The sequence below is a fragment of the Uloborus diversus genome, chromosome 7 (assembly GCF_026930045.1).
Source record: "Uloborus diversus isolate 005 chromosome 7, Udiv.v.3.1, whole genome shotgun sequence".
NCBI lineage: Eukaryota > Metazoa > Arthropoda > Arachnida > Araneae > Uloboridae > Uloborus > Uloborus diversus.
In genome coordinates this window covers 18,675-44,294 of record NC_072737.1, presented here as the reverse complement: position 1 = coordinate 44,294, position 25,620 = coordinate 18,675, and the positions used below count along the sequence as shown (strand labels likewise).

The following is a 25,620-nucleotide window of genomic DNA, read 5'->3' as shown; positions in this document are numbered from 1 at the left end:
TATAGGGACTCTATATGTACATGCAGTGCGTTAGCTCAGTTGCGTTTGCACTCTTCATGGAATTGAAATTTAGGTGAAACGCCTCGAAATGTATTAGGATTCACTTTTTTTGATGCCTCAAGAGTAAATGAAACAGCAATCTGTCGTAAATAAGAAGCATTTATGTTAAGAGCTGTTTCCTCCATGCTGTATGTAGAACATCTTGATTTTTTCCTTTCCCGAGAAAAGTGAATATGAAAATGAATAAAATATTCTTTTTCATTGTGAATATTTTTAAAAGGAATGTGTTCAATTTTAAAGATAACTATTTCGCTTCGGACTTCATTTTTATGAGATGTCTTCTCGAAACTACTACTTCTACTTACGTAGCAGACGGAAACTTGTTTATGGCGCTTATTTAGTTAGTTTTCGATTCCGTCATTTCTTAGTCAATTTCTTTGGCATAAATTTATGAGCATTGACAGAACTGCGTGGTACTACTATTGTTCGCACACCGAAGAGCTACATTAGACTCTCATTTCTGATTTGGGAATGAAATGGTGCAAGTGTTGAGCGATGTCGCAATCCGAAGAGGCATGTTTTGAAAACGGCGGAGCAGGTTCATCTCCCTTCAACCACGGAAAATGTGGCCCCGGCAAGAATCTAAGTTTTGGTAGGCGGCAGAATCCGTTTTCAGTTCATCCCCAAAAGAATAAAAAGTCGAAATATGCAAGGAAAGAGGAAGAGTCGAAGAAAAGGAAACCGAATAACGATGCCGAGTTTCGTTATGGCAACTATCATCAATATTACGGATATCGAAATCAAGGAGCGACGGATTCCCGCCTCTTGTGTATGAAAAAAGAGTGGTTTGAAGGTAAGGAAACGCATTTCGGTAAACGAGTCTATTGTGACTCAATATGTTTCTTATTATATTTACGAGCGAAATAAGTTATCGTTTTTGACAGGTGCATATGAAATATGATTATTGCTGTAGGCAGGTTGAAAATACACTCAGTCAGTGAGAATTTTTCTGGGACCAAACAAAATATCGTTATAGACAAGTTTATTGTATAGACAGTATTTTCATACAAAGGTTTCACTGTATTGAGACTCAAGTTTGCTTGGGCGCCTTATAAACCAAGCTGAGCTAGTTTATTCCTGCACTTATTACAGTCAACTCACAATAACTCGAAGTCCTAAGGGACCAGCTAACACATTCAAATTATTGGTAGTTAAGACATCCAGTTATCGAGATTCAACTATATATGTTACTATATAACCAGTTACCTATGATTGTGTATATTAAAATTTATAGAATTCATTCTCTCTGATAGCAAATTTTTTTTTTCGTTCTCTTCAGAGTTTCGGCTATGGTTTCATTTTTCACAAAATGCGAAAACACTATCTGAATTGCAAAAATAAAGCAATGCATTTTCGTTTTTTTGCTCAAATAATAAATAAATTCATTTAAAAAAAAAAAAGAAATGTATGATCTTAGTAAGGAAGCATGCATGGCGATAACCAACTTAATCTTTTTTAAATCTTAGCTAAGATGTTTGAACTGCAATTAAGTTCAATAACTATTAGTCTTATCTAGCATTATGTCCCCCCAAAAACTGCTTTATTAGGAGGAGGAGACTGCAACGTTCTAAACATCAATCGCGTTTTCTTTTTTTTATTTTATGTTTCAAAAAAATAGCTGCTGTACTTATTTCTTCAAGGATGTCACAGATGAAATATGAATTTTATTTTCAACTGGAGATGAAACACACTGAGGCATATATAAATATATGAAAATGTGTAACATTTTAGCACTTTGCTAACATTTTTTCCTCAATTTTAGCTTTTATGCTAAAGAACTTTTGAACCCAGCTTAAACCCTGCTACTCTTCCAATAACGAAGTTCAATGTTTTTTCCCTAGTAGCACAATGGGTTGGTCAACAGTGGAGCTTATGGTTGGCCAACGGTAGGCAATGTCTGCTTTGGCAAACGCTACCTGTCCAACCGTTTGCCAACGATCGGCTACAGTGCCTAACAATTTCCCAGCGATGGCCCATTGAAAATATTCACTGTTGGCCCAACGATGCCCAGAAACCAGGGTTGGGTTTTGGACTGTCCAAAACTGGTTTAGGAAAGGACAGGTGGTTTTTACCGTCCGAAACTGTCTTAAACTGTCCAAAACTATGCTACAGGTGTTATCTAATCAATTCGTATTTACTGCAATATTTGTAATGCATAATTATAGATAATAATGAGGTTTAATTAATGAATATTTGGTAATATTTTTCTCCAAAATGTTAATTAAAAATATTTTACTTAAAAAAATTGCCAATAACTACTACATAAAAACTTCCTTATGAAAGGGTTGGTAGAGTTATGAAAGGAAATTCACAACACAACCAAGACAACTAATTTTAGTTCCATTTACAACTCAAAGGAATATTACAAAATGTGCAATATTTAGGAGCCAAAGAAAAAAAAAATTTTAAATGGTTTTTCAAATAAGTTTTACATGATGGTTTAATGAAAATTATTTTTTAAATCACAGATGAAAAAACAAGAAATTGATGATGAAACACTTATGTTATAAAACTAGTGCTATTCTTTTTTTGTTCATATTTTTAATATAATACATTCTGTAACTATAAAAAAAATTGTAATTTATTGCATTTAAGTCAGTTATAGCACCATATTTTGAACACTTTCTTTTGCATACATGCATAAATGTTGAAAAATTTGGTTTGTGGAAAAAAAAAAAACTCCTGCATGCAAATTGAAATTTTTATTGTAGAATTTAATTTCTATGTAACTAGATTAAAATCAGCTACATAAATAAGTTATATATATATATATATATATATATATATATATATATATATATATATATATATATATATATATATATATATATATATATATATATATATATATATATATATATATATGTTCTGTTTTTGATATTTTCTCACAAAATCTCAAAAAGTAGTTTTGGACACAATGGTTTTGAACAGGATGATAAAAACCCTGCTTTTATTTGCCCACCTGCATAAACATAGGGAAATTTGGTTACTAATATAAAAAAGCTAAATAAAATCATGCATACAAATTGAAATTTTAATCAAGAATTCAACTTTTATATAACTAGTTTTAAATCAGCTGCATAAATAAGTTGAATGTTCTCATTGAATAAATGTTCTATCTAAAACATTACTTTGATACATTTTATTCTGTTTTTGATGTTTTCTCACAGAATACAATTTTTCTAAAAATATAGTTTTGGACACAAGGGTTTTGGACAGGACGGTAAAAACCAGGGTTTTTACCGTGGTTTTTACCGTAGTGTCTAAAACCTTGCCAACCCTGCCAGAAACTACAGGGCCATCGTGGGCTCATCGTTTGTTGTCAACCCACTGGTTTCTACCGTTTGCCAACCATCTCCCAACCAATTGTGCTATTAAGGTTTTGAGTAAATACTGCTTTTAAACATAAATTATTACTTTGATTCTTAAATACATGAGCTAAATTTCATAGTTTATTAAATTCATGATCATTTAAATTTTATGATGGTGCATGTTGCGTGTGATTATGATAGTGAACTACTTACACATATTAGTGACTTTACAATAGTTCTTAATTTAAGGGATGCAGTTTTGGAAAGAAAAGATAGTAAATACAGTAACCCCTCGTTATAGGGAGCTTCATTTGGATGTTTTGTGCTTTTCCTCTGTTTCCTGAAACATTAGAGATAATTGAATAGCTTTAAATTTGAAATCACTTCAGATAGTAGAAACATTGTGTTTCTAAGCTCTCTTTAGCCTTTTCTTCTCTTTTCAGCCAATAAAAAAAACCGCAGATGTATTCAATCACACCAAATTCTGTGATTTTTGGACGTTTGGGCGACTCAATTTTACTAAACTTAAAAAAATGAAAATTATATATATAAAAAAAATACTTGAATGGGAGCTCTATGATCCATTTTCCAGGAAAATATGAAGGGATTGGTAGCAATATTTTTGAGTTTTGTCAATCAAGCAGTTTTGGAACTTAAAAAGTTATTTATGCTGATTTTACCTCAATACTAATTAAGACACATTTAGATTGCACTATGAAAATTAATGATGTAAAAGAAAATAGCTTATTTATTGAATGTAAGGATTTATTAATCAAATTTGTCAAAGAAAATTTATACTTCGTTGGGTTTAACAATATTATAAACAACTTGCTATGGGGTACTTTTGGGCACTGCTGGTATGGCACTACGAACAGTTATATATCAGGGGGGGGGGTTCTCAAACTTTCCCTACTTGCGGTTAGAACTCGACCGATACACCAGCGCCGATGGTTCAACAATTTAGCCATCGGCATTGGGGGCCGATGTTAACTTGCAGGAAACATCGGCCCGTCGGCCTTAAAAAACATTGAAAAGCCGATGGTTTCAAAAAAAAAAGAACTTTTGCTGTTTTACTTTTTAATACAAGGTAAAGGGAGTTATTGTTTTCATATAATATTTTTTACTTAAATTTCAGTATGAATTTCTATTTTAGTCACCTCTGAAAGAATTTTTAGTACTGCATTCAGGTACAAACAAGTTAATTACTGCATTGTTTTTTGCAGCTGTATGTACATATGTATCTCTCATTAGTCATAACTCCAAAATGGTAAGCTGTAGAAGGTTAAAATTTCGTGTGTGGAGTCTGCGTACGTACCAGTTGTACACTTTCCTTTTTGTTTTCGATCGGGTGCTCTAAAAGGCTTATTTACTCTTTTTTTGTGGCTATTAATTACTTATTTCAATGCAAAACTAATATAGCGTCTTAGACTGACGATCATATGGTGATATATTGCCAAGTTCAAGACCAACTAGGAAACATATGAGATGGCAAAACCAGTTTTTGTGACATTTTGTTACATTCCCGTTGAATCAACGGTAATAAAATTAGAGATTTTTTTTTTCAAGCTTTATCTATTGTTTTGGAAGAATTAAGAGCATTAATTTAAGAAATTGATTAAAGACGTTTTGGATGGTGACATAATTCAAAATCAAAGAGACTTTTGAATTTTTTTCTTTGGGAGTGCTGAAGTAAGATTCAGAAACTCCTTCGAGGCGTTGGTGTGAGCTGTTCTGTACTGAAAAAATTAGGCCAAAGTTTAATGCTGCTAGCTACTCAAAGTCAGAGGGTTACCCCCCTCCCCTTCCCTCGTCATTTCAAGAATTTCTTAAACATTTAGCAATTATTTATTTTGCTCAAGAAATGTTACTTTGCTTTGTATTTCGTAATGCCCCATCTTTTTTGCATTATTTACAGTAATCAATTTTTTTTCTATTGTAAGTAACTATTTTTATGTATTTTTATAAAATCAATAAATAAAAGTTTTTTTCGTGTTCATCATATTTTAATTAATATGTTATAGAAAAGTTTCAAGGATTTTCTATTATGCAATTTTTTTAATTTCAGAAAACTATTGTTAAATTTAAAATGTTAATTTGAACTTGTTTACAGTGCTTCGCAAAAAATTAAACAATCAAATTTTTCAGTATTATGTTTGCAAACATCAGATCAAGTAGTATATGTATTAAGTTATTAACTTGGTATAAATATCAAGTTTGTTTATTGTAGCTGCATTTTAAGAATCTCGCTCTTTGTGTGACTACTATTTCTTTTTTCAGCACTGTTCTGTCACTGAAATAGTTTTTATGAAAAAATGCAAACATTTCTATACATAAATTTTAAAAAATATTGCTATTATTGATGCTTTTTTTTTTTTTTTTGACAATTGCTTTACTTATTTTATCCAAATGTGGCCCATGTAGGGGCACATGTGGATGTTTTTTGTACATTTTTAAATTTTCACGGGAAAAAAAAGATGGATATCTAATATTTGAGCCTGTACATTTGAGAGGATTATAGTTTAAGAAGAAAAAAAAAGAAAGAAAGAAGATGAAATGAAAAAGGTTCATTTTTTGTACAAAATAAAAAAAAATGTCTACATATGACTGTCACAAAAAAACTACCCTCTTACTAATATTTTAGTTGGTTTCTCTTCAAATTTCAATTGTCCTGATAGCCAGTGATGTTCCCATCAGTTTTCTAAGGAGTTTTCTCCCAGTAATCAGTTTTGCACTATATGTGTATGCGATCATATACATAATATGTCATAATATGAGCATTTTTGAAGCTTGAGGGTATACGCTATGCCTAAGAAATGTTTGAGAGTATACGGCGTATATGGAGAACACCATTGCTGATTGCATAGCAAATCTGGCATTGCTTTTAACTGAAAGATAGAAATTGTTTCTTAGTTACAACTAGTGATGTGCCAGATCATTAAAAAAGTAGATCCGCAGATCCGGATCCGGATCATTAGTGTCAAGATCCGTGGATACGGATACAGATCTCAAAATGTTTTTGCCCAATTCAACTATCCAAGTGTAAAATTTATCACGGAAGGTATTCCTGTCACTATAATAACACTGTTTCTTCAAAAAATGTCATATACGGCAAAACATAATAAAGACTATGATTTACTCTTTGAAGAAATCTCCGTTAAAATTGATGGAGAGTTGGAAGGAATGGGTCAGCGCTGCATTAATGCTTAAATAGAATGTGAAAAATTATTTCTAGCTTGCTCGGTAGTGTAGGATACAGGAGCAAGAATGTAAAGCTGCTACTGGATAGGCTAGAAATAATTTTTCGCATTTTATTTCAACATAAATGCAGCGCTGACCCATTCCACCCAAATGACTTTGACCGACAAAATAACAGAGCCGAGAACACCTTTACAAACAGTAAATAGAGCCTTTTGTCTCACTTTTTTTGAAGGATGCCGGGAAAAACCAAAATGAAGAAAAACAGAAACCCCACGTCCAATAACAAAAACTAATATTAACTAAAAATTTAAAAAAAAAAAAATGTCTCAGATGGCCGTTGGCTTCTGAAATAATACCTTATAATTTAAATAGAGAATAAAACCTAATTTAAACGAAATTTAAGAGTATTTTATTCAAATATTTAAAAAATTTTAGAATAGAAAAGATCCGTTTAAGATCCGTCAAAAAAGTAACGGATACGGATATAGATCTTTATTTTTCCTCGGATATCCGCGGATACGGATATCCGGAACATCGCAACCATTAGTACAGCCAGAATCCACCTTCTATGGGGGAGGGAGGGGGGATCATAACAATCCTTAATGACTTCCATTCTCTCAGGTTTGGAGAAAGTATCCTTCGTGTGAATTTCTGTGTGATGTTTCATTTTTTGACATATTGTAACAGATCCGGTGCGACTTCCAACTTTCTTGAAAGGACGACATAGTTCTTGATTAAAAACACAGGAAATTTATTTGCACTATGTCCAGGAAAGATTGTCAACAACTGTTAAATGAATCATCAGCAATGAAGCAAATATCACTCAACACCGTAAACTCAACGGTGACACACGTATTTACTCCCAAATACGAAAAACAACACAGCGAAATGCCTTGCAATGAACAGAGCTAATACACTCTCAGTACAAATTCTCAATCGAAACCGATGTTTTATCATGCGGGACGCTTTTTATAAACATCGAAAAATTTCCACATTATTCCAAATGCTTCTCGAAAATCGTAGAACGTTATTTTATTTCTTTCATTCACAAACCTCATCAATGAAAAATAGGGGACCGTATACTTCAGCCGAATGTATAGGGGCTGTATATTCATTACAGGAAACTATTTACAGGTTACGTTACTACAATAATTTTAGATGAAAGATAATTTAGTAAACACCCAATTTAGCTAGGTTAGGATAAATTAATCACAAAAATAATTACTATTTAAAGAATTTGTAACAATATTTTCCGATTTCTCCCCCAGGGCGTGATGTCCTGGATGTGGGCTGTAATGCGGGCCATTTCACCCTGTCCTTGGCCAAGGAGTTCCTCCCCCGCAGCATCGTGGGGGTGGACATAGATGGCGCCCTGGTCAAGATGGCCATGAGGAACGTGCGCCACTACTTCGGGGCCCAGGACCTGCCCCGGGACGCCTTCCCCCTCTCCCTGGTGCTGAGCTACGGGCCCCTGGCTGAGGCCCTGTGCCCCAGGGGCAGGGGCCCCACGGAGGGGCACTTCCCGTTCAACGTGCAGTTCCTGCAGGTATGTGAGTTTGTGACTGTTCGATACAAAGGCATGGCAAACAATTTTTCTTTAAAAAATTTTCTATTTTGAAATAGACTGGTAAAAATGGATGCTGTAGAATATATTTTTGATGCGGACCTATAAAAAGCAATTTTCTATAATAAAACACATAGATTTCAGAAGTAAATAGATTTCTTAGATGAAAAAAAAGACTCTGTTTTGTCTTGCAAATGTAACAATTCTTTGAAAAATTAAATTTTGAAAAAGTTTCTCATCTTCTTCCAATTCAAGACTTTTAAATGGTAATTAATATTTGCCATTAAAAAAGTAACAGATCGCTCTTGAAACTGCAGCTGTTATGCAAACCATGAAGCCAACGAATGTGCATATTAATGCACTTTCTTTTGGTTATGAAACATCTATTCTTTGTGTACTTCCGTATATCAAACTTCCACATATTTCATTTTTCCACCAAATCTCAATATCCATACACTTAGAAAAACTTTTTAAGTGTCAAAAAAAATCTATATGTATTGAAATTTCTTGTGTGGTGGGGGGGGGGGACATTTTATTCGACTTCAGACCGTTTGTCTCACAAAAATTAAAGTATGGAAAAAAGGGAAGTTCAGCGATAGTCACTACAAAATGCACAAGTCAATTGAGGTTAAAGGGTGGACAAACAGATAGTAAAACATAAGAATTTTAGAACAAAACAAAACCAAGTCAGTTTCAGTGTCATGTTCCGACTCGTCCCATAAAACCACTTTCCAGCTATCCCCTTTGTTTCTGATAGTTATTCTTCAGTTTGAAATCTGCTAAGCCTGAGTAAAAATCTAAAAATTTCAAAGCCATTGAAATTTAAATGCTCGAGCTGTTTGAAACAATACATCCCATACTTCAGTTTGCAGGAAATTATTAGCACCGATTTACAAAAATTATTGAGGAGGTATTGAATTTCTCACAAGAAAAGAGGGTCTGGGGGGCTTCCCCCTGCAAATTTTCAGATTTTTGTGCTTTGAAAATGCCATTTTACATGTTTTCTGCTATGTCTAATTTGCATGAACCAGCAATATCTGACATGGCGCTTTCAAGCAGGGTTCGTATCGTACGCTCTTTCAAAACTCCTCCAATACTCCTTTGTTTTGGAAATTTTTTTGAAAGGCCCTTCAAACTCCTTCATTTTAGTTCTAACTCCTTCAAAGAACTAAAATGAAACTGAACCTCCTTTTTTAGTTCAAGACTACATAACAGGGTTGCAGGGGCGCCGACTTGCAAAAATTATTGGAGGGGCCGGGCATCATCGGGGGTTTAGGGGTTATGTAATCCCTCGGAGGACCCCCATCCCAAATAAAGGTCAGATTTTTGTGTCTTGAAAATACCATATTTTCTGGTGTGTATAATTTAAACAAACAAAAAGTATGTGACACGGTGTTTTCAAAGTAAAAGAATCTAAAAATTGGTTTACAAATTTTCTGGTTCAACTTTTAAATCATATCACTTGTCTTAGTTAGAGATTTTTTTGTTCTATTTTATGGGGAACCGTGCTGTGCCATAGCTAGGCATTGATATTATTAGGTAGGAAGGACACTTGACTTGAATGGAAGGGCACTCTCAGAGACGCCAACTTTAAAAAAATGGGGGGGAGGGGGTAAATCGGGGGAAATTTTCTAAATTTGAGATGAAAAATAGTGAGTTTTAAAGTTCTTTTAAAGCATTTTAAAATCATATAATCAACATTAGAACCCCGAATACTCGACAAGCCTGACACATATTTTTTGGTCTTTAAAAAGGGAAAAAATAAATACAAACACGCACATTATTTTCGTAAAAAGATAATTTAATTTAGGCATGTTTTTTTAAGACCAGTTGTCTTTTCATTAGTTATACCGGCTAACAAAGTTCAAGTGTAAACGCAGTCTCTCAATGTCTAAGTTATTTTTGAAAATTCAGTTGATTTTTCAAAATTTGTTTCACCTCTGTTTAATAAAAGCAAGCACTCTTGTTCAACTGCAATGATCTGTGTGAGTCCAATTGGTGTAAACAGCCCAATAATGCAAGATTTCACCATTTCACAAATCTCAATGTAAAGTGCCTTGTAGTACTACTCCTTTAGGATTTTGAAAGCGTGCGGGGAGCTGGCTTTGTTGTTTTCATACTTCTTTGGTATACGTCGATTCTGAGGAAGCGAAGGATCATCATTTTGAAAAGGTTTTTCTTTTAAACACGATTCCCAAAAGTACTCAAAACTATCACGTCTCCCATTTAATATACAAATCAAACCCTCATACATTTTTTCCGTATCAGCAACACTTAGATCAGCTCGCAACAGAGCTGCCCACCGGAAACAGATTTGACTCGTAAGTTCGCGCACTGGGACAAATTCTAAGTGTGCTTGCTGCACTATAACACCATCATTATTCACACTATATTTGTTTTCAGTTAACCTGCTTACTTACCGTAATAATTATTTGTTTTAGCTCAGTGCTGAATGTATTTTACAAGGTAAACTATCTTCAAGCAAGGAAAATAAAAGAAATTTATGAGTTTTGAAAACATAATATAACTAATACTTTTCTTCAGTTATTGGGGGGGGGGGGGCTCTGCCCCCTCAAAAATATTTTTGAGGGGGCTCGGGGCCCCTCAGGCCCCATGGAGTCGGCGCCACTGCAGGGTTGGCCGGATTGGACCCAAATGGGTCCGACCCAATGGGTTTTTTTGAAAAAACCCATTTAAAAAAACCCATTATTTAGCCCACTTTTGGGTTTTTTAAATTTTCTGAGAAGTTTTTAAAAAAATTAATTTAAATACTTTCACAATTTAAACTTTTTTTTTCATTTCTTCTTCACCACAGACATAGGACATAAAAAATGAATTTTTTGAAATAGTATTTCTCAACTCTTAACAGCATTAAAAAATGTCTCAAAGATTTTAAATAAATGTATTTAACTTTTTTCTTTAACTGATAAATAAATGGACTTAAAATATTTTGACTAAGTCCTGTCACGTCTGATTTTCCCAATATTTGCAGATTGTACAGAGGAAACTACTCTAGCTAAAAGGCTTTCATGTGAATTATTTCCTGCAAAAAAACACGTCGCAAATCTCGAATAAACACAAGGTATATTTTTTAGAAATTAACAGGTTTTTCAAACGGTCGGGCAGAAAACAGAACAGGATGTACAGTATTTTCATTATCTTACGAAAAAGTTTAATATTTCTTAGTTTGTACACAGAAATAGAAAAACTGGCAACATAAAATTGAAAGAAATATCTTGATTAAGCTGGAATTCAGTAAAAAGGGAGTAAAAACTACTTGAGGTTCTACAGTAGTTTTGCATCACAAAATAAAATACAATAAAGTAAAATGCAAAAAAAAAATGTAGTAATTAAAAACGAACAATAGATTTTATCACTCGAGAAGTAACTTTGCCTTTAACTGCGGGTAATCAAGGGAACTAAAAAATCTGAAACTTCACCATTCTTGGGTTTTGTCGTCTTTTATACTTTTCTACAGAAAAAGCTGAATTTTAACTAGTTTTCTAGCTTTTTTACCCCGAGACAATTTTTGCGCTTTGTCCTTATACTTACGCTACAATATGCTACTAGTACCCCCACATTTTCCCTAAAAAAAGACAAAAAAACCCACATTTCTTTTAAAAAACCCAGCTTTAGTTGGGTTTTTTTGGGTTTTATTTTAAAAAACCCCAAAAAACCCTGGGTCCATGGGCTTTTTAAAAAAAACCCGGGTTTTTGCCAACCCTGCTACATAATCATCCTCTGTGACAGTAACTACTTTGAGCGACAATTAACTCTGTCACAATGGCGATTTTAATGTAGCAATTTCGTGCATTTATTTTTTTCATAACGATGTGATTTACAAATTGATCATAGCTAAGTCAAAAATATTTCATGAGTGAAGTAAACCATGCTTAAATGGTGCTTGGCTATTTTTTCAAGTTTTATGATTATTGTTTTTCCCTCCACCACACTCTCAGCAGCAGAAGTCAGGTTATCTAATTATTATTTAAATATTTAAAACTACATAAGTAAATGCACTATATTAAGTGATTGTGTTTAAAAAAAAACCAACTGTTTAGTAAATCGCAGTTATTATATTGTAGAAAGGGTCATGCACAAGTGATGTCATGCTTTGAGGAGTGTATCGTAACTACATGTGCTATTTTCAGAAAATTTGCGATTCAGTCCACAACTCAAAAAAGTTCATAAAAACGTCCTTTATTGTACTTAAAATTTTAAAAGCAACTAAAACTTTTGTAAATAATACTAATGAAACTAAAGTTAATTATGTCAATTCAAGAGTCAAGAGATCAAGTTCAAACAAGGCTAAATAAACTAAGTACAAGAACTCAGAAGAAACAAAATAACAAGCAAGACAAATTAAACAGACATGCAATATATATATATATATCGGTGTCTCAACTGCGACACCTACAGTTAAAATTAAAGTTACAAAGCTTGAACAGGAGGTGACGGCAGGGTTGGCCGGATTGGACCCAATTGGGTTGGACCCAATGGTTTTTTTTTTGAAAAAACCCATTTAAAAAAACCCATTATTTAGCCCACTTTTGGGTTTTTTTAAATTTTTTGAGAAGTTTTTTAAAAAAGTAATTAATTTAAATACTTTTACAATTTAAACTTCTATTTTATTTGTTCTTCACCACAGACAATGGACATAAAAAATGAATTTTGAACTTTAATAGTATTTCTTAACTCTTAACGGCATTAAAAATACTTCAAAGATTTAAAAAATATATATTTAACTTTTATCTTTAACTGGTCAATAAATAACTCAAATTATTTTGACTAAGTCCTGTCACATCTGGTTTTCTCAATATTTGTAGATTGTACAGAGGAAACTACTCTAGCTAAAAGGCTTTCATGTGAATTATTTTCTGCAACCCGACGCGTCTCGAATTTCGAATTAACAAGTTATATTTTTTTAAGAAATTGACAGGATTTACAAATGGTCAGACAGAAAACAGAATAGGATGTACAGTATTTTCATTATCTTACAAAATAGTTTAATATTTCTTAATCTGTACACAGAAATAGAAAAACAGGCAACATAAAATTCAAAGAAATGTCTTGATTAAGCTGGAATTCAGTAAAAAGGGATTTAAACTACTTGAGGTTCTACTGTAGTTTTGCATAAAAAAATGAAATACAATAAAGTAAAATGCAAAAAAAAAAAAAAATAGTAGCAATTAAAAACGAACAATAGATTTTATCACTCAAGAAGTAATTTTGCCTTAACTGTTGGTAATCACGGAAACTAAAAAATCTGAAACTTCACTATTCTTGGGTTTCGTCGTCTTTCATACTCTTCTTCAGAAAACGCTGAATTTTAACTAGTTTTAAAGCTTTTTTTACCCCAAGACAATTCTTGTGCATTGTCCATGTATTTGTGCTACAATATGCTACAAGTACCCTACATTTTCCCTAAAAAAAGACAAAAAAACCCATATTTCTTTTAAAAAACCCAGCTTTAGTTGGATTTTTTTGGGTTTTATTTAAAAAAACCCAAAAAACCCTGGGTCCATGGGCTTTTTTAAAAAAACCCGGGTTTTTGCCAACCCTGGGTGACGGGCTCATGAAGTTGTGACGAGGGGAAGAGAGAGGGGGGGTGACAAGTGACATCACACAGTTATTGTAACAATATGATTTTAAAAATTTTGACATGTGACTAGAGGAGGAGTTAGGTGAAGTGTGACACTTTGTGACAAAGGGAGAAAGGGTCAAATATGTTGAAAAACAGTGTGACATCATTTAATGACAGCCCATTAGTACTCCTTCAAAACATCATTTCACTCCTTCAAAACTCCTCCAAAACTCCTTCATTTTATTTCTGAAATTGAGTACGAACCATGTCAAGGTATAAAGATCTAAAATTGGTGTACAAATTTTCTGGTTCAACTGCACCTTGTTACTTGTCTTAAAGAACATTTTTACAGTTCTATTTTGTAGTGAGCCATGCAGTTGGCATTTATTGTTTGTCACTAAAAATCTAAAACCAACTTTTGAAGTTCATTTAAATTCCCCCCTCTAATTTGACGCAACGCACCATCATAACAGTCCTCTTAAATGTGGAAAAAGCAAGTCTAGGCGTACGAGAACATCTTTTAGTTAATTAAATAGGGTCTTTGGAATTTCATAGAGGCCTATATGTTCTTTAGAACTTCACAATTGTCACTGACACTCCTCAAGTAAAAAGAAACTCCTCTTCAAGCACTTCCAGGAGAGTTCTAAAGTGGCCAGTGCCACTTTAGAGGAAGTGGCACTGGCCACTTCCTCTAAAACACACACATTCACAAATTTATTGGGGGGGGGAGCCCCTCAAGCCCCATGGAGTCGGCACTAGTGCAGGATGTAATGTAATGTAAGTTAACTGCAACTGTAATCTAATGTGATGTGAGTTAACTGTAACCAAGATTGACTGTTGTGTCTCAGCTTGTAACCAGCCATGCTTGTTATGCTCGTTTGATGTACGAAGGTACTGGCATAGTCGCCACTCTCGATATGCTTTTTAATAAATTAATTTTAATTGTTAATTGATTAATAATTGAGTATGCAACTAGAACAATGGTTCTTTATTTTATTATGAAACACCACTTGTTACACAGGGAATTACCTAAACTTAAATTCTTATTTTAACACACACTTTAGCTCAGGTCACCAATTTCTATTTTTTCGAACGTGGTTCCATTTCAGGTGTCATGCCAGTTTGATGTATGAAAAGGTTTTGGTTTTGCGATCATATTTTTTGAAAAAAAGTCATTTTGGTGGTTATGCCCCCTTTTTTTTGTGGTTAATGAGTTAATGATTACCCTTAAGGGGAGTCAGTACCCTAAATACTTTCAAAAATTTGATTTTTTGATTTTTATATATTTTGAAACTCCATTTCAATACCTTTTTAATGATACAGATTTCTTGATCGTGCTCATATTAGAAGAAAGTTAAAAAGTGCTTCAAAAAAAGGTAAACATATGTTGATAAGGTATGATTTTCCCCTTTAAGTTGCAATATCTCGAAATGGTATTTTTGAAACTAAATGTTCCTTTTTCTCAGAAACTAAATTGTTTTAGGATTTGAAATTTTTATCACGTATTCCATATATCTAGTTGCATATACTCAAGTAAAATTTTTCTCATATTCCAAAAATATTTTTTTATAGAGCTGATTTCGTGTTGCAAAATGGCATTTTTGGAAAAAAATACAGTGACTTACGCTTTAGAATTTTTTAAATAAAAACTAAGCTTCCTTTCTGTAAAATGTTACTTCAGTATAGAGAAAAGAGTCTACTTAAGGAACAGAGAAAATTTCATTATTGTATCTTTAATAAATTTTCAGAAAAAGGTACATGAACCTTTGCAAATTAACATTGACGGTATAAGGGGTATTGACTCCCCTTAAGCTATCTGAATATCTGTAAAATTGAGTTTTTACCAACTCTTTCGAACAGAGCTGGATTTCTGCCGGCAGAAACTAGTTTTTGCCGTGCCAGTGGCAGAAACTGGTTATAACTGGTAAAACCGGCAGGAACTGGCAAAAACTTAAAAGTGTATTTAATCACTTTAACTTTACTTGACTTCTAAAGTAATTACTAAATGATATTCGTTTGAATAAACTGAGATATCAAACTTCATTTTATCATTGTAAAAAACAAAATCCTATGCTAATTACCTTGGTTTAGTTCAAAAAGGGAACTTTTCAATTGTAGATGCTCTTAATATTTGCATTAATCTAAGAAAGGACAAAAATCACATGGGTTCTTAGGCAGGAGAAGTGACATACAAAACTAAAAACAGGAAATTACTGATTGTAATTTGCTCGCTTTATATGCTTCATCTAAATTGCTTGTGATTGAAATTATCACGTGCTTCAGGAAGAAAGTGTCAGAATTTTACTTGCCAACATTAACCTAGATTTTGTATGCACCTAATGTCACAGCTTTGCAAAACAAATTGGCCCCATTTCTTAAAACTTATTCTTCCAGTCAAATTGTTATCGCTTTCCCAGTTACTAGATGGTGGACCAGTTTGAAAAAATATACAATAGATGCGAGTTTCATGAACATTGTTTGTTCCTCGACGCATTGCCTGCTATCTCTTCTGTAGCAAGAATATTTTTAAGTTCCTCATTTGTGCACATTATATTGAGAAAACCGTTTGGATTTTTGAAACCACCTTTTCTAAGAGCCAACTGCAGGGTCCAAACAATGTAACATTTGTTGCAATGCAACAATTCATTGTGCTTTAGTTAACAATTAATTATTTTTTTCCATGCATTTTCTACTGTGTGTCAATAATTAATTTTTTGCCAGTTTTTGCCACTAATGTGGCAGAAACTGGTTTTTGCCATGCCGGTTTTAACCGGTTTCTACCAGCGGTTTTATCTGCCTCCGCAGAAACTTGCCGAAACTTGCTTTCAAAAAGAGTGACTTGATCGTGTTTCCGTTTCAGTGCAACTTTGTGCTCCCCGAGGACGAGATGGTGGACTGGGTGGGGGAGCACTTTGACACGGTGCTCTGCCTGAGCCTCACCAAGTGGGTGCACCTCAACTGGGGGGGATGCCGGGATACGGAGGCTCTTCCGCAGGTGTCACAACCACCTGAGGCCGGGAGGACACCTGCTGCTGGAGGCCCAGGACTTCAGGTCCTACGCCAAGAGGAAGCGCATCCTGGTGAGCTAGTTTACTGGTAGTCAAAAATTGCTAACCATTTCAGCATTTGATACCCCAAATGTCCCTATGAGAGAAAGAGAATTTCAATGTTTCAGCTTTTGATTCTTCCCTTCGTTCTAGACTAGTGGTACCCGCACGGCTTTGCCCGTAGTAGAAAAATTAAAAGGTCACAGTATCTCAAAAATGATCAAACGATCAAAAAGTATTTTATTGCTTATTTCAAAACTACAAATTATTCCAAACACAGGGGAAAAAATTCATCGCTTTAGTTCAAATATTTAAAAAGTTATGAGTAGTTTTAGGGTATGCTCGCTATGTGTTCTTATGCAAAAGAAAACTTGAAATTGCTTTTTCTCGGTGATCGTTTTTCTTTTTTTGTGTTTTCATGTCATTAGAATCGTTAAGGATTTTTTTCTATTAAAGATACAGCTTTAAAGTAATACTTTTTGCAAACAGGATAATATATTTAACGAAACTGTGCATTGGATAAGCATTTTATAAATGACCCAAATGTTTAGAGCGTGTTATACCTTTAAAAACAAAATTTTTTTAAGAAAAAAATTGATGTTTTACATAATTAATCACAAAAATTATTCCAATAAATATATAAACAAATGAATGCACAGATTTTTAGAGATGAATATTGTGATTTCTTAGCAAACATCTTTTTTTAAATAAGTTCAAAACCAAAAAAGCCTTACGTATTTTAAAAAATTGAAATTTCCCTAAATTTTTTGAATTTTTAAAATATGTGGGCAATATTTTAAGATTTTGAAAATAAATTATTGGTTGCGAAATGAGTGTATGTTATGGCTTCAAAGAAAAACACAATATTCATAAATTTAAAAAAAAATGTTCAGAAAGTACTGTGACCCCTAAATAGGTCATTTGTTTTGCCTGTATAATTACAAATAATAGATGATGAATTTCTCGCCAATATGCTGCCAGAGGCCAATCCAGGATTTTTTTCTCGCTACCTATTTTTGTGAAAGTATTGCATCATTCTATTTTTGTGAAAGTTTTTTTTTATATCATCAGCACTGTTTTTGTGAAATTTTAGAAAGAGGTATCCTCATTTATGTAAAAGAGAAGTTGAATAAGTGAAATTTTAGTTCCAAAAGTGTAAATGTCATTTAGTATTATTTTTAACAGGTTTCGTTTTTTGGGGGGGGGGGAGGGGGGAGCTAAAAACCTAAGAAGTATAAAAAATACCATCGTAATTTAAGCTTAATGGGCCATGTACTGTGTACAATATAGGAAATGATGAGAAAAACGGTTTCCCGAAACAGATGTTTAAAGATTGCGATAACATTGCATAAATACACTTTAGCGAGAAACAGCTTAAAATGAGTTAAAATACCACAAAAAGGTTGCTGTTTAAGCGATTGTTCATATAAACCTGCTTAGAATTTTATTTCATGTGTAAATTTTGTTTTAAACAGAGAAACAAATTTTATATTTTAAAAAGAAAATTTTTGAAATTTCTGAAGATTTTATGAAGCTACTGACTTTATTTCTTGATTTTTGTGAAAGTAACGATTTCAAAACAAGATTTTTATGAAGGTACCGAAAAACGGTAGCAAAATCAACCTGTATTGGGCCCTGGCTGCATTAATTTGCTTGCCCATGTTATGATAATTTGCTCAGTAAAATGTTCTTCAAGTTGGAATAGAAAAAGAACAAAATCGAGTTTTTGAAACGTCGCTTCGAGGTACACACCCCCATGCTACAAACTAATTTTGTGCCACATTTCATGTAAATCAGCCAAACGGTCTAGATGCTATGCACGTCACAAACATCCAGACTTTCAGCTTTCTCATTCGTAAAGATGAATCCTGAGATAAAATTTGGTTCTTTCTCATTCTGAGAGAAAATGGGTGGTAAAAATTCTACTTTATGAGTATTTGTTTGCAAGTGAAATCATATCTCCTTTTATCCCAGCATGTTTCTTTCACATGGATGAGATTTTTCCTGCTTTTTCTGTTGGCTTTTTAAACCTTTCCTCCTTTTTTTGCCTCTTTCAAGCCTTATTTTTCTTAAAAGTCGAAAAAAAAACGATTTTTTTTTTAAATTTTCGTCCCCGATTTCTTAATCTTTCTATTTTTTCCCCTCGAGTCTTCATCCTCCGCCATATCTGTCAAAAACGTATGTTTTGGAATCATGCCAACGACGTCAAACACGTGCTGCGCCGAAAGTTGCATGCCTCGTTTGAGATTTCAATCTTTTTGCATCCTGCAAGTATTTCAATTATTTTTAATGTTGGGTGGTTTTTTTACTATATGCTACCTTATATCTGCTTATTTTATTCATCATTTTCAATAATATTTTTATTACTTTATTTTAGAAAAAATGCAAAAGTTAATCAAAAAATGTGACTTAACACCCACAGCCTCGATTTTTATTGAAATTGGCATGGTTACTTTTTTTGTGTGTTTAAGAAAGTGTAAAAAATATTTATTGTGAATCTCAAACGGTTTAGGCTTTACAGCCTGTTAAAAGTTTTGTGATTTCATGAGGCAGCTGCAAGTTATTTTTTTGATTCTGAAATCGTATTAGGAAGTTTTAAAAACAAATTCTGGGTTCCAATGCAAGGAAAAAGATAACCAATTGTTTATATACATATATATTTATTTATTTTCAATTCTTACTATGAAAAGTATGTACAAACACACCTAATTTTAAAATCTGTGTACTCACTCGTTTAAAACTATAAACTCATAAGTTTTTGATGAAAAAAATTTATTTTTCTCTAAAAAATATATAAAAAGTTGACACTATTGTGTGATGCAGCCAAGATTGATCTCTGACTCCCCCAACCCTTTGTTCAAGGACTCAGGGGTTAGAAATTGTTTTCAAAATTTAGATTTATTTAGGATTAAATACTCTTGCAAAAAATGGTGCAATGCATCAAATTGTACAAAATTATTACTTAATCAAATACGTATTACCTTTAAAACTGGTAAATTAGCCATTTTTTGTTGAATTTTTGAATATCATGGCTTCTAGGTTCTATTTTGATGCAGTTTTGGATATCATCCCTTTCACGAATTTTTTTTGGATATTATCTCTTTTACGAAATTTTTTCCTCCTTTTTGTTCTCTGACCACTCTCACACTTTCTTTCATCTTAGAGACTATGGGGTTATATCCCATTTATTTCCCCATGAAGTTGATAACAAGCTTTTAAGAAGGGCTGCATTGACGATAATCACACTTTGGCCCGTTGGTCGCATGCAATCCACCCAATCCTTCGAATGTAATCCGTGAAATGAATGAACTTGTGAACTGTATATAACTTTGATTGTTTTTAAGTATTATGTTGTGATGTTTGCAATCGCTTGAGAGTTCATTTTCCCGCAATACAAACGATGGGAGAATGTTGTAACTCCAGTTAAGTTATAACTCTTTTAAGTTAGTTTATTTTTCTAATTTTATTTATGTTTGGCAGCAAAAGAAAATAACATTACTCATACTTTTACGCTCTTAAGATATTAAAATTAAAAAGCTAAAGATTATGATATCATCGAATAAGGATATCATAAGTTACGATACTCATCGTTAAGATGTATGCATGAATGACGGAGAACTTGTACATATTCTCCTTTGTAAATATCCATTCATATTTCTTTGTCTGTTTTCAGTATAAAAATAAATTAATATGAGGAAATAAGTTTATGAATCTCAACATTTTTTATTCATAAGGGGAGAAATAGAAGAACAGGCCACATGTGACCCATGGGCTGTAATTTGTGCACCACTGCTCTGAACCATCTGCCCCAAGTCTCATGTTGTCAGGCCTTGCATGAAAAAGTAATTGTTGTAACTACATACTTGTCAACTCTGCTGTTTTTAACGGGAGACTCCCGTTTTTTGCTTCCATCTCCCAATTTACATTTTTTTAACCATTTTCTCCCGTTTTTCCAGTTTTTTCATCAATCATCAAGAAGTTTCGCTTTCTTCTCAATAGATGGCGCCCTGTTCTAGTATACCAATGTCAGAGAATAAGATTTTGTCCAATTAATAACTCATTTAGTAAATATTAATTTTTTGGCAGCTTTCCACATTGCATGTTCAACAAAGCACGTGCTTTGCCGAAAATTACAACAGATTTCAATCTTTTTGCATCTTGAAAATATTTCAATTATTTTGGAAGTTTGAAGTTGTTTTAACATGTACTACCCTATACCTACTTATTTTATATTTCATTTTCACTATATATTGATTTTGGGGGGGGGGGATTTTAGTAATTAAATTTTTGTAGCTATACTTTTTCGATAGAGACTGGGGAATGTAAGAAACTTTAAGCAAATTCACTCCTTATTATTTGGTTTTTCCTTTGCAGTGTATTTTTCTTGCTGCTACCAATTTGCTTACATCTGTGAAAAATCCCCATTTCACTTTAAATTTAGTATTCATATTATTTAAAAGCATAATTCAATAATTCTGTTGTGAAGATATGTCGCTGGTGAGTCATCTGTAGGCTTCTAGTGGCATCTCTTTGTTTTTATTCCTTCAGAGGTTGGCAAGTATGTAACTATTTACCAGAAGGATTGTGGAGTAAGGACAATTGCATACTTTTTACTCTCTATTCGAATCAGGTTGTGTCCTTGCACCTATCTCTCCCGCAACATATCCATTTCCTTTTTGTTATCTCCCTTAAGGGTTCACAGTACCTTTCGAACATTTTTTTTTAAATTTAAGTAAATTTTATATTTCTTTGAAACCATAATTATGCATACTTATTTCTTAATCAATAATTTATTTTCAAAATTGAAAAATATTGCCTACTTTTTTTAAAAATTCAAAAAATTAGAAAATTTTCGAATTTTTAATATCCCTAAGGCATTTTCATTTTCGCACTAATTTAAAAGAAGATTTTTACTAAACAATCACTATAATCATCTCTAAAAATCTGCATTCATTTGCTTATGAGTTTATTAGAAAATTTTCTGTGTTTAATTATGTAAAAAATCAAAGCTTTTTTTTTTTTATTTTTTAAATCGGTTTTTAAAGATTTAACATGCTCTAAACATTTGAGTCATTTATAAAATGCTTATCCAATGCACAGTTTTGTCAACTATGTTATCCCAATTGCAAAAAGTATCACTTTAAAGCTGTATCTTGGATAGAAAAAAATCCTTAGGGATTCTAATGACATGAAAACACAAAAAAACGATCACCAAGAAAAAGCAATTTAAAGTTTTTCTTTTGCATAAGAACGCATAGCGAGCATGGCCTAAAACCACTCATAACTTTTCTTAATATTTGCACTAAAGCGATGAAACTTTTCCCCTGTATTCAGAATAGTTTTTAGTTTTGAAATAAGCAATAAATTTTTTTTTGATCATTTTATCATTTTTAGGGTATTGTAACCCCTTAATCGAAAAGTCTCTCCCCAAACCATAAGATGAATTTTTTTTCTGAAATAATCCTTCATTCATGGTATTCATTTCTAGTGGCATTCATTTACTCATTGTTTGTTTATTTATTTCCTATTCAACCCAAACCATTAGATGAATTTTTTTAAAATAATCCTTCATTTATGGTATTCATTTCTTCTGGCATTCATTTACTCATTGTTGGTTCATTTATTTCCTATTCATTCATTTGTCGCAGCCGGACTGCCTGAAGAACTACCAGAGCATCCAGCTTTATCCGGAGATGTTCAACGAGTACCTGCTGAAGGAAGTGGGTTTCGAAACCTGTGAGCTGGTCGATGTTCCCGCCCACTCCTCCAAAGGCGAGTCTTGTTTCGGTTATGATGCTTTTAGTCTGTTACCAGGTGTTGCTTGTGCTGTCCTGTGATTGGAAGAATGGATTCACAGATACCATTGACCAACTCTGGTATCTTATTCGGTATTCCGAATGTGCAAATTCAGGATACCGAATTTGCACATTCTGTATTCATCAGATATGTGCAAATAGATTAAACTATATGCCTTGTCTCTGCGTTTACAAAATTCTGAAGTTTCCGTTGAATCTTTACCTGGCTCTTTTTCAACTTCGGTAACTAATCTCCAGCAATTTTTGCTCATTAACAAGGCTTTCATATCGTTTAGCCATGTGGAATAATTTTCCCTATTTAATTTCGAGATTTCCATGTTGGGCAAAAAAATTATCTGGCCCGCCGTCTGATAGACTTCTGTATCACGTTCGATGTTGAAAAAAACTTTAAGAATTTACGAATACCATCTCGTCAGGTTGGGCAAACGGCCCATAACCGATTTGTTAAACGGTGAGCTTTTAAAAGTGCTTGGCTTATTAACTTTTAGTGGAAGCTCAACCAGGACGTATGATGCTTCTTGAAAAAACATATTTATCTTGTGCAACATCAAGAAGAGCCAAAGTAACTTGTTTATTATGGCTATGATATATACAATGACATGTTAAACAAACTTCATAACATCATTGACCCATCAAACTTAGTCAACAAATCAACCCCCATCAAAGTTATGGGGAGTGTAGAAAATGAAGAACAGGCAAATCAAGCTGCAAGAGGATCTAGATCATATTACAGAGTGGGCTGATAAATGGGGTATGGCTGTTAATGTTGGGAAATGTCAAGTGCTACATTTAGGGCATGGAAATAAGTGTACAAGTTATTATTTGCAAGGTTCAGTCATTAGTCAGGCAGACAAAGTTACTGATCTTGGGGTCTTAATAAGTCAGGATTTAAAGTTTAGCCAACAGTATTATTATTATAGCAGGGTAGTGGAACCTTGGAACAGTTTACCGGAAGAGGTGGTCATGAGCAAGGGAGTAGATAGTTTTGAGAGGGCCATTGATCTTCACTGGGGATTTTAAATTGACTAGAACCAGTCTAGCTGGGCCCAGAGCCTGTTGCTGGTCGTCACTTTTGTATTTGTATAACTATCTGCTGATTTTATGGAAAGATTTTTTGGTAACATACTATATTCTGTGTGTTACTAATTTTTCTTTTTTCTAAAACCCTGAAACATGCATCTGCCATTTTTTATTGCTATTAGTGCAATTTTAATGCTATTGTTTCTTGATAGTTTTTTGGTATCTTACTTGTAACTTCCAATATATCTTTCTCCTTCCATGTTTGCTGATCAATGTTACTCAAACAAAACTACTCGTTTCTAGCTGCGTCAAAGTCACCATTTTTGCTACGGTTGCATTTTTCACGACTGTCCGACTAAATTACCAAAATGAAGCAAAGCTTTTTCGCTCAAATAATCACAATAGTTTGAAATAAATAAATAGAAACATGCAACGATGAAATCTTAGTTTTAAGATGTTTAATTTACTATTCAGTTCAACAATACTTAGTCTCAATGAACATCAAGCCCCCCCCCCCCCCCCAATGAATGCATTACTGAGGGGTGGGGGCAAAAATCAAACTTGTGTTTTCTCGATAACAAATACAATTTTAGATTTTTTATTTCAAACTTAAAAAACGAAAGGCTGATGTGTGTTTATTTCTTTAAAGATGTCAAAGCTAAAGGTTGCGATGAGTACGTTACATTGAATAAGGGGGTATCATAAGTTACGATACTCATCTTTAAGATCTACACTTTTACGACGGAGAACTTGTACAGATTCTCATTTGTAAAGATCAAGACTGAATTTTCAATTGGAAATAAAAGTGTGGCATGTAGAAAGATGTGTGAACGTTTTCATTGACTTCAGCATTTTTTTGAAACATTTGTGCCAAATTTTAGTCTTTTTTTTAAATTTACTTTTGAACTGGGCATAAACGCTGGTCGAGACTAAACTTTCCTTTTTGTCCTTCCAGGTTTCAGCAGACCCATCTACCTGTTCACCAAGCGGGGGGAGTCCGAGTCTCTCCCCCCACCCCTCCCCAACAGACACATCCTATACGACGAAGATTCGGACTGCCAGTACTCCGATGTGGAGCAACTGTCGGACTGAGACAAAAACAATGCCTTGAAGTTTTTTATAAACAAGCGTCTTTCAAAGAGTGTTGACAGTAACATAAAACTGTTTCATGTACAAGTTTGTTTGTGACGTCTCTGTGAACAAATTTTATTAAAAGTGTGCTGTCCTCAAACAGTTTGAGTATCTTTGCCCTTTCCGGTGAAACATTTTGCCCCCCCCCCCCCCCCCGTTTCTTAATCCAGAGGAACTCGCGTGCTGTACCTGCAGGGGTAGAAGTGACCGACTTATCACACATAGGACATTTTCCGCAAAAAATATAGGACAAATATAGGACACATTATATGAATAGTCTTGCTATGAAAAAAGAAATAATGCATATCATATATTATTTAGTTATTCTTATCAATGATTTTGTTTAAAAAAAAAAACTCAAATAAAATTATTCCTTACATCTGAAATGACTTTCCTGTTGTTGAAAGAATAATCTTTGAAAAAAACAGTGTACTTTATAGACGAAATAATTAAATCAAATTTGAACAAAGAAAATTTTTATTTTTTCTTCCTCACTCACGACCCAAGAACTAATTCCACTGTTCTTTGGTTTTTATATCTAAACTGAACCCTTTAACACTTGTATTAAGAACAAACAGAGCTTGAGAAGGATCCTCTTGACGTTTTTCAGAGTCTTCTTTATGCTTGAATGTTTTAGCATGCTGCATCCATTGCAAAAATCCACTATTGCTTATGGGCACTGAACAGTTGCAAAAACGGCAAAAAGCGGTAAAATCTTTTCCTTTAGAGCACCTTGCACCAAAATTTGTAGAATTAATGTCCTCCTGGTTCAACAACAACAAAAAACAAGAATATAGGAAATATAGGACATTTTTCAAAAATATAGCAAATATAGGACGATGTTGATGCTTTTCTTGAAAATATAGGAAATATAGGATATATAGGACTA

At 33.3% G+C, this 25,620-nt stretch overlaps 1 protein-coding gene across 1 annotated transcript; it reads left to right on the top strand.

Moving 5' to 3' along the window:
- Positions 1-453: 453 nt before the first annotated feature.
- LOC129225667 (7SK snRNA methylphosphate capping enzyme-like) lies at positions 454-22,601 on the top strand. The gene is given in 5 exon segments (XM_054860141.1): positions 454-853; positions 7,838-8,115; positions 16,578-16,679; positions 16,681-16,797; positions 22,413-22,601. Coding segments are annotated over 5 exon segments (984 nt in total). The 5' UTR covers positions 454-555.
- The last annotated feature ends 3,019 nt before the right edge of the window (positions 22,602-25,620 follow it).